The 14,429-nt window shown below is 56.8% G+C and overlaps 1 protein-coding gene across 2 annotated transcripts; it reads left to right on the top strand.

Moving 5' to 3' along the window:
* The first annotated feature begins 7,143 nt into the window (after nt 1-7,143).
* Nucleotides 7,144-9,532, top strand: LOC148184755 (uncharacterized). Of its 2 annotated transcripts, none has more exons than XM_088051042.1 (2): nt 7,144-7,480; nt 8,105-9,532. In XM_088051042.1, the coding sequence occupies exons 1-2, from the start codon at nt 7,477-7,479 to the stop codon at nt 9,154-9,156; spliced, it is 1,056 nt and encodes a 351-aa protein (XP_087907168.1). In that variant the 5' UTR covers nt 7,144-7,476; the 3' UTR covers nt 9,157-9,532. The 2 variants fall into 2 exon arrangements, with proteins under 2 accessions (XP_087907168.1, XP_087907167.1); XM_088051041.1 differs by having other exon boundaries at nt 8,074-9,532.
* The last annotated feature ends 4,897 nt before the right edge of the window (nt 9,533-14,429 follow it).

Raw genomic sequence — 14,429 nt, 5'->3', positions numbered from 1 at the left:
TCCTCTCCTCTCCTCTCCTCTCCTCTCCTCTCCTCTCCTCTCCTCTCCTCTCCTCTCCTCCTCCTCTCCTCTCCTCTCCTCTCCTCTCCTCTCCTCTCCTCTCCTCTCCTCTCCTCTCCTCTCCTCTCCTCTCCTCTCCTCTCCTCTCCTCTCCTCTCCTCTCCTCTCCTCTCCTCTCCTCTCCTCTCCTCTCCTCTCCTCTCCTCTCCTCTCCTCTCCTCTCCTCTCCTCTCCTCTCCTCTCCTCTCCTCTCCCCAAGGAAGGGCTGGACGTGGCACTCAGGGCTCTGGGCTGGGGACAAGGTGGGCATCGGGCACAGCTGGGACTCCCTGGGCTGGGAGGGCTTTTCCAGCCTCAGGATCCTGGGATTCTGGTCTAGTGGAAGGCTCCCCTGCCCATGGCAGGTGGCTGGAACTCGATGATATCAAGTTCCTTCCAGCACCAGCCCTTCTATAATTCCATGGTGGCTCTTACATCTCCTCCAAATCAAAACATTGGAAGAAACCAGGTACAAACGTGCAAAACACAGCCCTGTTTGCAAGGTCATGGGCACTGAATGGGTTAAAAACTGCCACCTTCTCTGACTGCTGTCTCTAATTAGCCTGAAGCATCGGGGGAGATGCAGAGCTCCCTGCTGGGATTGATGTGTCAGGCAGGAAAACATCTCTGGTCTCTGCAGAGCAGTTCCCCCTGCAGACCGCGGAGGCGGGGGAGCATTCAGGGCTGGGGCAGAAATTCACTGCTCTGCAAGAAGGGCTTTGCTGCCATCGCTCCACTCCTGTGTCCCATTGCCTGGGAACTGTGTTCTGCACACAGGAATGAAGGTTCAGATACAGCATCATCAACAGAGGCACTGTCTGGAAGAAGAAAATTGTCAGGACTTGCGATTCCCAGGATGTTTAAAGCCTCATGGAAAAAAATGGGGAATGTCCCCAGAGAGCAAGTGACCCCCAACCCAAAGCACCTGTGAGGTTTCCAGCTCTGCCACCACAGCCCAGCTCCAGCTGGTGACCGGTGGCCATGCTGGGACGGGCTGGGATGGTCAGTGTGACATCTCCAGATGCAGCGGGACCAGAGCCCAGCTCGGCTACGTCAGACCCTCCGGGAGGAAAAGCCTGGTTCTGTTCTGGGACTCTGCTCAGCCCTCTGCTGCCTGCAGGTCTCCATCAGCTCCAGGAAGGCTTCCAAAGGCTCCTGCCAGGCTGGGAACATCAGCCTGGGAGTCCTGGGACCTTTGAGGGGGATATAAAGGATTCACTGGCAGCCTGGAGGGAAGGTGCTCAGGCAGCTCCTATCTGAGTATGGATACAGAAATATCCATTTCAATGTTTGTATTTAAGGCAAAAAAAAAAAAAAGCTTTTCTGAGCTGCTTCTCACATATCAGCTCCAGATAAACCCCAGCTCCCTCTGGCAGAGCTGCTGTAGCTGCAGTGAGGAGCAGTTTTGAAGGGAGGGTGCCCATGTCACAGAGAGCTCGCTGCCCTCAGACCCTTGTTTCTTGTCAATGAGAGCTGTGCACACCATTTATCGAAGCAGGGCAGAGCAGGGGCGGCACAAACTGCCTTTGGCAGTGCCAGATGTGCCAGATGTGATCAGTGGGTCCTGACAACCGAGATTCTGCTTCCTGCAGAGCAGGGACCTGCACCCAGCTGAGGGCCAGAAACCCGTAAGGAAGGACAATCCTTGTCCACCTTTCAGCCTGGCCAGGGGGGTAAGTAGGACTGAAACCTCTTCCCAGCCTGCAGAATTAGTTCCTGGGCAGCACAGGGAGCTGCCAGAGCTCTCCCATCCAGGAGAGGGTGATGTGGTTATTGTTGTCTTCGTTCCTGCTGGAAAACAGCGCTTGAGTTTGTACATACAGGCATATCCAAGTCCCAAATCCGCCACCCCTGGGCTGGCAGATGTTCACAGCGCTGCTTTTCGGCACTCACAGGCTGCTGGGGGCTTGGCAGAGCACGGCTGCCCTGCCCGGGTTCTCAGCTGTGCTCAGCTCTCAGAGGCACAAACTGGCACAAGGCACTTCCCTCAGGCCTCTGCTGCCAAGGGTATTTTTAGAGAAAGAAAAGATCATCAAGCCTGAGGTTTTTTCACAGAAAGAAGAAAAACAGAGGTGCAAATGATCTAAGATAATAATAATAGTAATAATAATAATAATAATAATAATAATAATAATAATAATAATGACAACAATAGATGTAAAGTGAGGATGAGGCTCCATGCCAGCAGAGATGTGTTCTGCAGCACCCACACAGAAGGGATTCAGGAATCTCCTCCACAGAGCACTGAATCCCCACTCAGATCTCCGGGTGAGGGGATCTGGCAATGCCCAGGCCCTGCTGTGTGCACGGGGCTCCTCCTCTCGCTCGGCTGCTGGGCCTGGGGAGCCAAGGAGCAGTGAGCTCCCTCAGGGGTGGGACTTGTGTGGGATACACGCCTGCTTCCCTTCTGCCCTCCAGCCAGGATGTCACTCCCCAGCCCCATTGCTTCCTGGAGCAGATCACATCTGCCCGTGGAGCAAACAGTGAGGAATCCAGCACTACCCATCACCCAGAGAGGAATCCAGCACCACTCATGATCCAGAGAGGAATCCAGCACCACTCATGATCCAGAGAGGAATCCAGCACCACTCATGATCCAGCACCACTCGTCATCCAGCACCACTCATCACCCAGAGACTCCTCCATCTCCCCCAGCATTCTGGTTTTCAGGACTCGTTGTTCTCCAGGCCAGGAGATGTCACAAAGGTCAAATTCCCTCTCACTGCTTCAGGCAGGTCAGAACTCCAGATCCCCATGGCCTCAGGGACACAAAGCTCTGCTGCGTGTCCTGATGGCCCTTTTACGGGTTTGGTGGATTCTTTCACAGGATTTGCTAAGGGATCTGTGGTGGGATCTGCTGTGGATCTGATGTGGGATCTGCTGTGGGATCTGATGTGGGATCTGCAGTGGATCTGCTGCGGGATCTGCTGCGGGATCTGCTCTGGGATCTGCTGGGGATCTGCTGTGGGATCTGATGTGGGATCTGCGGTGGGATCTGCTGTGGGATCTGATGTGGGATCTGCTGTGGGATCTGCTGTGGGATCTGATATGGGATCTGCTGTGGGATCTGATGTGGGATCTGCTGTGGGATCCGATGTGGGATCTGCTGTGGGATCTGATGTGGGATCTGCTGTGGGATCCGATGTGGGATCTGCGGTGGGATCTGCGGTGGGATCTGCTGTGGGATCTGCTGTGGGATCTGCTGTGGGATCTGCTGCGAGATCTGATGTGGGATCTGCTGTAGGATCTGATGTGGGATCTGCTGTGGGATCTGCTGTGGGATCTGCTGTGGATCTGATATGGGATCTGCTGTGGGATCTGCTGGGGATCTGCTGTGGGATCTGCTGGGGATCTGATATGGGATCTGCTATGGGATCTGCTATGGGATCTGCTGTGGGATCTGCTGTGGGATCTGATGTGAGATCTGCTGTGGGATCTGATGTGAGATCTGCTGTAGGATCTGATATGGGATCTGATATGGGATCTGCTGTGGGATCTCTGGCAGGACAAAGAGGCTGCACGAGGGAAATGAGCGATCCCTCCAAGGGTCTCGGGGTTGAGCAGCAGGTTTGACAAACCTTCACGAGGTTTCCTCCCCCAGCAGGTGTTACAGTGCGGGACTCGTGACACCAGGGGTGTCACTGCCGGGTGTCACTGCCGGGTGTCACTGCCGGGTGTCACAGTCGGGTGTCACAGTTGGGTGTCACAGGGTGTCACAGTCGGGTGTCACAGTCGGGTGTCACAGTCGGGTGTCACAGGGTGTCACTGCCGGGTGTCACTGCCGGGTGTCACAGGGTGTCACAGTCGGGTGTCACAGGGTGTCACAGTTGGGTGTCACAGTTGGGTGTCACAGTCGGGTGTCACAGTTGGGTGTCACAGGGTGTCACAGGGTGTCACTGCCGGGTGTCACTGCCGGGTGTCACCAGCTCTCGGGTGACTCTGGGGCTGTACACAGCTTGTTGCAGCAGGAGGAAGCGCGTTGTCTCTGTGGAACCGAGGCTGTAACACCCCCAGATAAACACAGAGGACAGCTGTTATCAGTCCAGAGCCTGCCCTGGTGTCCTGTGCAAGCTCTGGGAGTTCCCTCCCCGCACTCCCTGGTGACGACGCAAAACGAGTCCTGCAGCAGCCTCAGTTTCCCCCAGTCCCCCTAAAGGATCTCATCGGAAGCATTTGCCCTGGGCTTTGGGACATCCATGAGGTGGGGACCCCCCAGCTGGAGCCGCTCTCCCACAGAGTGCAGGACGTGTCCCTGCCCAGGCAGAGGGGTGGAACAGGAGGAGCTCTGAGGTCCCTCCCAGCCCAAAGCACTCCATGGTTCCCCTGGTCCTCCTGTGCCCCCTGCACCCTTTGCTCTCTCTCATCGCAGCTTCAGAGGAAGGAGAAGGGGAAAGGCTGCGCTTGTCTCCCTGTTTTGTGTCTGTGCAGCCCCTGGCCCTGGGGAACCGTGCTCCCAGGAGCTGCAGGAGCAGCAGCATTTACCAGAATTTATCTGTCACCCGCGCCGGCCCCCGAGGGCACAGGTCACTCTTACAGTCCGAGGCATTGGCAAATCCAGAACTTTGTGTTTCCCTTCAGTTCCGAGTTCATTCAGTGTTCCAGCTGCTGCTGCCATTGCTGCAGCCCTGGCTGCTCCCCGTGCCACGCATTTCACTCGATTGTTACTAGGAAAATACACAGCAACTCTAATTCTTATCAGGAATGTTGTTCTTGCAGCTACAGCTGTGAGGAAAATTAGGCAACGTGCACAAAGGCAGCGCTGTCTCTGCTGCAGAACTGTCAGCCCAGGGCTCCAGCCCCCAGGGAAGGGCTGTGCTCTGTGGAACACAAATCAGAACAGAAAAGAGATGCCAGAAGGGCTCAAGCTTTGAATGCAGAACGGTGCCTTTGGGGCTGTAAGGAAAAAATTAAAAGCAAGTTATAAAATGTCCCTCAAGCTGACACTAATGAGTTCCTGACTTGCCCACTGCTCTTTTTAGGGGCTGGTGTGGGAGAATTTAAACTTTTCCAGCCCCCAGCATTCAAGGAATTCACACTCAATCTGTCTGCGTAAACAGGGAGCTCGGCGTTGTTTAATTGAGGGTTAAACTCATCAGCATGCCATGAGAGATGGGACTGGGGTATTTTCAACAAGCTCCAGACATCTGTGGTCTGCTCCTCACTTCAGCAGCTCAATAGTTGGCTCGATAAGTTAAATTAGCAGCTTTCCAGCGTGCTCTGATGGCCCTCAACATGAAAATGCAGAATTCAGTATTTGAATCTGAGTGTGCAAACCAGACGTGCACGGCATCCTCATCCTCTGCAACGTCCCACAGCAATAAGAAGATGGATTTATTCACTCTGTGCATCATCCACTCTTCGGGTCTTGGTAGAAATGGGTAAAAATCGGGACAAGTCCCATCCTCCACCCCTGGGCTGCCCACAGGGAGGATATCCTGCCCCCATGCCCATCCATGGATCAGCTCACCTGGATTGCTGCACAGCCAGAACAGGAACAGGAGCAGGAACATCCCTCCCCTGCTCCTCCCCAGCCCCTTCGGTCTGTGTCCTTGTGGGACACAGCAGCAACTGCTGTGCACAGGCACAGGAGGAACTCCCCCAGCCCCGTGTGCCTGTGCCCCTGGGAGCAGCAGGGATCCCCCCAAGGATCAGCTCCTGTCCCTGTGTGAGCAGAGGGATCCCAAGGATCAGCTCCTGTCCCCTGGGAGCAGAGGGATCCCAAGGATCAGCTCCTGTCCCCCTGGAAGAGCCAGGGCCAGCAGCCCTGCCGGGCTCCCAGTGATTCCAGAGGAGCTGGGTCACCGTCTCCAGTCACGGCTGAGCGGGTGGGGGTCCGGCACGGGCCGGGCTCTCTGGTCCTGGGGGGCTTTTCCAACCTCAGCCGTCCCGGGATTGTCGCCAGTCGCTCCCTGTGAAAGCCTCACGCTCCCTTCTCCACATGCTTGACAAGAGCCAAGCTTTCCCATGGCTAAACTTTGTGGGGAGAGGGCTGGGGAAGGGAGGAGGAGGAGGAGGAGGAGTGAGGTGACCTCTCTGCACAGCAGCTCTCACCTGCCCTGGCAAGGAAAGGCTGAGGGAGAAGCGATAAACCGCGGCCAGCAGAGTCCGACAGCAGAGGGCTCCGGGCTCGGAGCTCAGGGGGTGCCAGGGATCCTTGGGAGGATCCCCCCTGCTCCCAGGGGGACAGGAGCTGAGGCTCCTGCACTCCAGGTAGGAAAGAGAGCCTCAGCTCAGAAATGCGGCTCCTGCCCGTGTCTGCCTCTCTGCCGCAGAGAATTCGGGCTAGAAAGGCGCTGACAGAGCGGGGAGGAGGCAAGGGGGCGGAACAAAGGGAAGATGAGGCAAATCAGCTCTGACAGGTCCCTCTGGGGTTCCCAACCTTCCTTTCTCCGAAGTCACCAAGGGATCAGAAGTCTTTTAACATCCACACGCTGTTTCTGAGGGGCTTTGCGGCACTGCTGCAGTTGCCATGACATCAGATTGTGGCAGAGAAGGAAAAAGTTGTGATTCTGTTCCAGGCAGCCCCTGCACAAGGGGAAGGGAGCACGGAGGGCTGGGCTCGTCCCCGCACTCTCACCTTGGCCATGTGCATCAAGGCCACCCTCGGAAATCTGCAAGGATCCCTTTCTGCACAGGCAAAGAGATTTTCTGTCCAAATATCTCTGAGACGTGACACGGCATCAAAAACTGCCTGAAACAGTCCCTGTGAGATTCTTTAGGCAAGTCAGGAATTCCCGCTCAGTTCCTGGGGAAAACATCTTTATTTAACTCTCAAAAGCAACGGAGCATCTTTTAAACATCAGAGCAAGTTCCCTGTCAGTCCCCCTCCCTCCAGCAGTGTCAGACCCACAGACACATCCCAGGGCAGCCGAGGCTGTCATTGCAGTCCAGCCCCTGCAGCTCGGGCTCCTGAAATGCTCCGAGACGCTGCTGCCACTCCTGAGAGGTCCCTGGAGAGGTGTAAAATCGTGCCTATAAATACATGAAAAATAACCCCGGCAGGGGCAGCACAGAGCTGCTCAAAGAGTATTTTTGGCTTGTGCTAAGAAGTGAACTGGGGACTTTCTGCTCCAGCAATTTTGCTAAGTGTGGAGATAAGGCCAGATAAAAATAATTACACCTGATAGTCCCCTGGTTCACCTGCTCCTGATTAACATCTGAATAAGAACTCTTTGAAAGATGCTGGGAGTTGCAATCAGCACAGATTTGATTCGGGTCTGATTTAGAAAAGATGGAAAACTCCTGAGTCCCTCAGAAGTGCTCCATGGAGCTCTGGAAGGGAGGGAAGTTCACCCCAGCAGGATGATGGATTGTTCTCCCACAGCATCACAAAACTTTGATGAATGAGCTGCCTGGGAAAGAAAGGAAGGAAATGTCCACAACAACAGCAGAGAGTGATGAGCAGAATTCAGGAGAGGAGGATTGCTCTTTGGCAAAATGGGTAGGAAAAGTCATTGAGAATTGTGTTAAATTATAGAAATCACAGTTGTGATCTGTGCTTGGATTCCTCAGCCACTGGGAGCTGGCACCTCTCCTCCTGGAGCCCAGCACGAAAATCAGACTGGTTTGGGTGGGAAGGGACCTCAGAGCCTACCCATTCCCACCCCTGCCATGGCAGGGACACCTCCCACTGTCCCAGGAGCTCCCAATGTCCAGCCTGGCCTTGGGCACTGCCAGGGATCCAGGGGCAGCCCCAGCTGCTCTGGCAATTCCATCCCAGCCCCTGCCCACCCTGCCAGGGAACAATTCCTGCCCAAGATCCCAAGATCCAGCCCTGCCCTCTGCCACTGGCAGCCATTCCCTGGCTCCTGGCCCTTGGCCCCAGTCCCTCTCCAGCACCTTCAGAGCTCCCAGGGGTCTGAGTTCAAAGCCTTTCTCCTGGATCAGGTACCAGGAGTAGGACCCAGTTCCTTGGGGGCAGCAGCACCTTGATCAGGGAATTTTGTGCTCCAAGCACATGGTGGGATTTTGGGGTTGTTCTGTGCACAGCCAGGAGCTGGACTTGATGATTCTTTTGGGTTCTGTCCCACTCAGGATATTTCGTGATTCACGATTCCGTTCCCAGGGCCCTCCCGGGGGTCAGCCCGTCCCACCGAGTGTCCGCCAGCCCCTGAACCTCGGCGGCCCCGCAGGAGAGAGCCGGGAGAGCTCGGGAATCCCGCACCAGAGAGCTCGGGAATCCCGTACCAGAGAGCCGGGAGAGCTCGGGAATCCCGTACCAGAGAGCCGGGAGAGCTCGGGAATCCCGTACCAGAGAGCTCGGGAATCCCGTACCAGAGAGCTCGGGAATCCCGCACCAGAGAGCTCGGGAATCCCGTACCAGAGAGCCGGGAGAGCTCGGGAATCCCGCACCAGAGAGCTCGGGAATCCCGCACCAGAGAGCCGGGAGAGCTCGGGAATCCCGTACCAGAGAGCCGGGAGAGCTCGGGAATCCCGTACCAGAGAGCTCGGGAATCCCGCACCAGAGAGCCGGGAGAGCTCGGGAATCCCGTACCAGAGAGCTCGGGAATCCCGCACCAGAGAGCTCGGGAATCCCGTACCAGAGAGCCGGGAGAGCTCGGGAATCCCGCACCAGAGAGCTCGGGAATCCCGCACCAGAGAGCTCGGGAATCCCGCACCAGAGAGCTCGGGAATCCTGCACCAGAGAGCTCGGGAATCCCGTACCAGAGAGCCGGGAGAGCTCGGGAATCCCGCACCAGAGAGCTCGGGAATCCCGTACCAGAGAGCCGGGAGAGCTCGGGAATCCCGTACCAGAGAGCTCGGGAATCCCGTACCAGAGAGCTCGGGAATCCCGTACCAGAGAGCTCGGGAATCCCGCACCAGAGAGCTCGGGAATCCCGCACCAGAGAGCTCGGGAATCCTGTACCAGAGAGCTCGGGAATCCTGTACCAGAGAGCTCGGGAATCCTGTACCAGAGAGCCGGGAGAGCTCGGGAATCCCGGGCTGTCCCAGCGGATGGAACCGCGCTCCCAGGACAGCCCCAGCCCCGCGGTGCCCAACATGGACACACACACTGACAGACGGACACACACACTGACACACACACTGACAGACGGACACACGGACACACACACGGACACACACACTGACACACGGACACACACACTGACACACTGACACACTGACACACACACGGACACACACACTGACACACACACACACACACTGACACACTGACACACTGACACACACACTGACACACACACACACACACTGACACACGGACACACACACTGACACACGGACTGACACACTGACAGACGGACACACGGACACACGGACACACACACTGACACACTGACGGACACGCTGACAGACGGACACACTGACACACACGCGGACACATACGCTGACGCACACACTGACGGACACACTGAGCCGACAGACGGGTTTATTTGGGGTCGGGGTCGCTCGGGGGCACCGCCCCGGGCTGTTCAGGGGTTCCTGGGAGCCACCGCAGCCGCCAGGCTCTGCTGGGCGAGCAGGGCTGAGATCCCGGCCCGGGTGGGACGCGGGGATGAACAGGGGGATGAGCAGGGGGATGAGCAGGGGGATGAGCACGGGGATGAGCAGGGGGATGGACAGGGGGATGAGCAGGGGGATGAGCAGGGGGATGAGCAGGGGGATGAGCAGGGGGATGAGCAGGGGGATGAGCAGGGGGATGAGCAGGGGGATGAGCAGGGGGATGAGCAGGGGGATGAGCAGGGGGATGAGCAGGGGGATGAGCACGGGGATGAGCAGGGGGATGAGCAGGGGGATGAGCAGGGGGATGAGCAGGGGGATGAGCAGGGGGATGAGCAGGGGGATGAGCACGGGGATGAACAGGGGGGATGAGCAGGGGGATGAGCAGGGGGATGAGCAGGGGGATGAGCAGGGGGATGGACAGGGGGATGAACAGGGGGATGAGCAGGGGGATGATGAACAGGGGGGATGAGCAGGGGGATGAGCACGGGGATGAGCAGGGGGGATGAGCAGGGGGATGAGCAGGGGGATGAACAGGGGGATGAGCAGGGGGATGAGCACGGGGATGAGCAGGGGGATGAACAGGGGGATGAGCAGGGGGATGAGCAGGGGGATGAGCAGGGGGATGGACAGGGGGATGAGCAGGGGGATGAGCAGGGGGATGAGCAGGGGGATGAGCACGGGGATGAACAGGGGGATGAACAGGGGGATGAGCAGGGGGATGAGCAGGGGGATGGACAGGGGGATGGACAGGGGGGATGAGCAGGGGGATGAGCAGGGGGATGAACAGGGGGATGAACAGGGGGATGAGCACAGGGATGAGCACGGGGATGTCCCACGGAGCTGGAGCTGGAGAGGAGCCAGAGCTGCTCGGGGATCCCGGCTGGGGCTGAGCTGCCGGACCCGCTGGCACCAAGGCTCTGCTGGCACTGGAACCCCCTCTGCCACCCTCCTGTGCCCTTCGGCTCCAAACAGCGTCTCTTTATGTCTTCCTGGTTTCCTGCTGCAGATTTTCCCCCTCCCCGGTCCCTCTCCTTCCTGTCCCCCCAGACACCACCTGCAGCCCACAGGTTTCCTCCCCGACCTCTCCCCGAGGCGGAATTGCCCTCCTGGAAGGGCTGTCATGCACCGCACCCTCCTCCTCCTCCGCCCCTGGTTACGGGCACGGCTCACTCCCTGCTCCCTGCCACAACAGAATCCTCAGTATTTCCACAGACACCTCTGGGTTTTGGGAAACAATATTTGTTTCATTCCTAGAAATAAAATAAAATAAAACACAACCAGAAGGAACCTTGAACTATTCCCCCCTTTCCCAAAAGCATTTGGATTTGGCCTGAAACCCACCCTGAAAAACACTAATTTTTTTTCTTTTTGTCTTTAGACATAAGTGAAGAGAATGATCCTTTTTGAATTAAAAGTTTTGGAGAAGGGGGAAGTGTGGATGCCCCGTGCTGGGCAAGGCAGGACCCTGCTCCTTGGTTCTGCCTCTCTTGCTGAGGGAGCTTGGGTTTCCTGAAATGCCCTGCTGAGCTTCCCTCTGCTCCCACTCCTGCAGCCCAGGCTGCACCTTCCTTCCCCTGGGGCTGTTCCCCAGCCAGATCTCCTCCAGGTAACTATCTCTCCATAGCTGCCCTCCCCTGTGCTGGGCTGGCACTAAAAACAGGGCATTTTAGGGGAGAAAGTCACTGCACAAACCATCACCCCTCCTGGGTACTGCACAGGGATGCTTCCCCACCAGCCCAAGAACGTGTCCCTGGAGAGAGGAACAGCGAGGTCTGGCTCTCCCACACAGCCCAGGGCAGGGCTGGGGCTGCAGACACAACCCTGAACTTCTCGGGGTCCATGAGCTCGGACAAAGGGGAGCAGGTGCCCTTGAGGCTGTTCCTGGACAACAAGAACACCGGGGGAGCAGGAGGGGCTGGCACCTGAGAAGGGACCTCTGGTTATCCCGAGCTCCAGAGCTTTATCCCATCCCCTCGGTGAGGGTGGTCCTTCCACGCTCCAGCACGGGCCCCTGCAGGAGCCCCAGCAATGATCCATCAGCACTGGCCACGGGCAGGGGCTCAGGGTCTGAGCTGTGAGCTCTGAGCCTCGTGTCCCAGCTCTTCGAACACCGGGCTCTGCCTGGTGTCCATGGAGTGGTGAACGTTTGGGCCAAAGCAGAGCCACGATCTCAGAGGGGTCTGAAGTCAGCAAAACCTGCAGGACCCTGCCCTGCCCGAGGAGTCCTTGCACCACCAGGAGTGTGCTGCAGCTGCTCAGAGGATGCTCAGGCTCTGCAGCCAAAACCTGCATTAGCCCCATTATCCTTCTCCTGGAACAGAACTTGACCCCCTTGGTTCATTTGTGCCTTTTGAAGCAGAAGAATCACAGCTGGACTTCAGCTATCAGGGTTGGTCCTTTCCAATTCAAGATATCCTAAAAGACAGAAGCTCAGAATGCTTTTGGGTTGGAACGACCTTAAATAAAGGTTTGGAGGGACCTTAAAGCTCACCCATGCTGGGCAAGGCCCACCCAGTGGTGTCCCCTTGGCTGGGACAGGATGAGACAGTATCAGCCCATTCCTGCTGCCATCAGCCACTTCCAAAAAGAGCAGTGAAACGAGTTGGAACACCAGGTTTGTTGCTGCAGGTTCTGCTGTGGGCTCTAAAAACATCAAAAGCTCAGGGATGTCCAGTGTGCGGGGGAGCCTCTCCTGAACCTGCCAAGTTCCACACTCCCCCTCTCCTGGAGATGTTTGGGTTCCCCTGACACGCCCTGGAGTGTGCCAGGGGTGAAGCACCCTGTCCCGCAGCAATGCCCTGGGGAGATTTCCTCTTTTGTTTTCTGCATAGAGCCCCAAGAAACACCATTCCTGCGGAAATCAGCGCAGAGGTTTTAATCCCAAGGTGCCAGGGTCAGTGCACTGTTTTCCTGCTGTTTTCCAGAGGGTTTGGGCTGGGCTAAGGAAGAGCTGCTGAGTCCTGTCAGACTGGGCTGAGCAGGCTGCAGCAGAGCCACGGGGATAACCAAGCTCCTCTCACACATCAGCACTTCCTCCAGGGACCATCTCCTGCTAAGTGTCTTTTGCACTGAAAATACGGCAGGAAAAGCAATTAAAAGAAAGCAAATAGCAAGGGAGATCTCCAGCCTGACAATATCTTTTTCCCATGCTAATTGTAGACTTTTTTTTTAGTGAATTAGGAAAGGATAATCTTCATTAGATTTGCTTACATCTGCCTTTTCTCCAGAAAATCCAGTTCCCACAGCTGGGGGCTGGAGCACCATGACAAATCAAGTTGGGCTCAGCCTGGCCCAGGCAGGAAGAGGGGATGTGCAGGGAAAAGGCTGCCAGGCTGCCACCAGCACCCACCCTCCTGCAGCCCCCCACCAGCCCCACCAGGAGCTGGGTGCTGCCCACAGGGATGTTCTGGCACCAGGAATGGGAGCAGGAAAAGCAGCATGGGGAGAGGAGATCCCACAGGATTTCTGTGCTGGGGGCACTTGGAGCAGGGTGTCATCCCAGCTGGGAATGGAGATGGGAGTGAAGGCAGCACCAGTGAGGGCTGCTCCCGCCCTGGTGCAGGGAATGCCAGAACCTTGGAGATCTGCTCAGGTTGTAGGATCTGGAATGATGGAATGGGTTGGGATGGAAGGACCTCAAATCCCACCCATTCCCAGCCTTGCCATGGCAGGGACACCTCCCACTGTCCCAGGAGCTCCCAATGTCCAGCCTGGCCTTGGGCACTGCCAGGGATCCAGGGGCAGCCCCAGCTGCTCTGGCAATTCCATCCCAGCCCCTGCCCACCCTGCCAGGGAACAATTCCTGCCCAAGATCCCAAGATCCAGCCCTGCCCTCTGCCACTGGCAGCCATTCCCTGGCTCCTGGCCCTGCAGCCCTTGGCCCCAGTCCCTCTCCAGCTCTGCTGCCCTTCCTACCCCCAGACACCTCGCTTGCAGGATGAGTCCTGCTTATTCAAACAGTTCACTCATTTCTGCCTGAAGTCCATGAACAATCATGTTCATAGTCAGGAAGCCTATGAAAAGTCATGAAATATCTGGGGGTTTGGTGACGCTGAGCCTGCCCAGTCTCCCTGCAGGGAGAGAAATCCTTTGGGATTTGCTGTGAATCTTCTCCTTCCCAGTGTGTACCTCGGCAGCAGGGACAGAATGCCTCTGTCTTTGGGCGTCGTGACTGAGAAAGGGCATTTATGGCTCACAGGCGCTTCTAACACCTTCCAGTGCGTCAGGGGCAGGGACTGGAGTGCCCAGAGATGTGGGTGAGGCAGAGACAGAGCACGGTGCAGGCTGGGTGCCAGAAATGCTGGGATGAACAGCTTTGCCCGATGCTCTCCCTTAGAAGCGAGCGCATCCTTCCAGCCGAGCTTCTGCCGCGTCATGCTCTGCTCAGATGTGCTTCCCATGCCAAGAACAAACCCTGCCCGAAAGCCCTGCTCTGCAGACACCTAAACCCACCCAGGACTCTCATCCAGGAAATTAAGTCGCTGCTCTTGGCAGAATAGGGCCCCCCCAAATTGCAGAGTGGGTGGTGCAGGGTGGGAGGGACACGAATAAACAAAGTCTGGACAGGCCTTGATAGCAAAATGTTTATCTCAAAGCTGCCCCCACCCAGCTGGCTGCTGGGCCTGTGTGACTCAGCTGATTTTGGGTAGGTTTTATGCCAGGGATGAGCCAGAGTAGATGAAAGTCTTCAATTTGTTTATCTTCCCCTCAGAAAAATATGAATCCTCTAAGTTTCCCTCGTCTAAGAGAGACATGCAGGTTCTACAGTAAAATTCTGAGCAGTTCCTCCGTGCAAAGTCCCCGGTGTGTGACCCCGGGGGTGGCAGGACTTTATCAAGCCAGCATCCTGAAAGCACAATTTCCAGAGGCAAATCCCACACAAACCAACAAAACCACCCAGAACAAAGGCAGGGGTGCTTTCCGTG

Source organism: Pseudopodoces humilis, chromosome 2 (assembly GCF_049639895.1).
Source record: "Pseudopodoces humilis isolate 2021_Gansu_Grassland_sample_001 chromosome 2, ASM4963989v1, whole genome shotgun sequence".
Taxonomy (NCBI): Eukaryota; Metazoa; Chordata; class Aves; order Passeriformes; family Paridae; genus Pseudopodoces; species Pseudopodoces humilis.
Note: the sequence above shows the minus strand (reverse complement) of the source record. Positions and strands in the feature narration are given on the sequence as shown.

Coding starts and splice junctions, on each gene's coding strand:
- LOC148184755 (XM_088051041.1), top strand. CDS start 7,383: ATGAGCTGCCTGGGAAAGAAAGGAAGGAAATGTCCACAACAACAGCAG. Junction 7,481..8,073: donor ATTGCTCTTTGGCAAAATGG/GTAGGAAAAGTC, acceptor TGTCCCACTCAG/GATATTTCGTGATTCACGAT.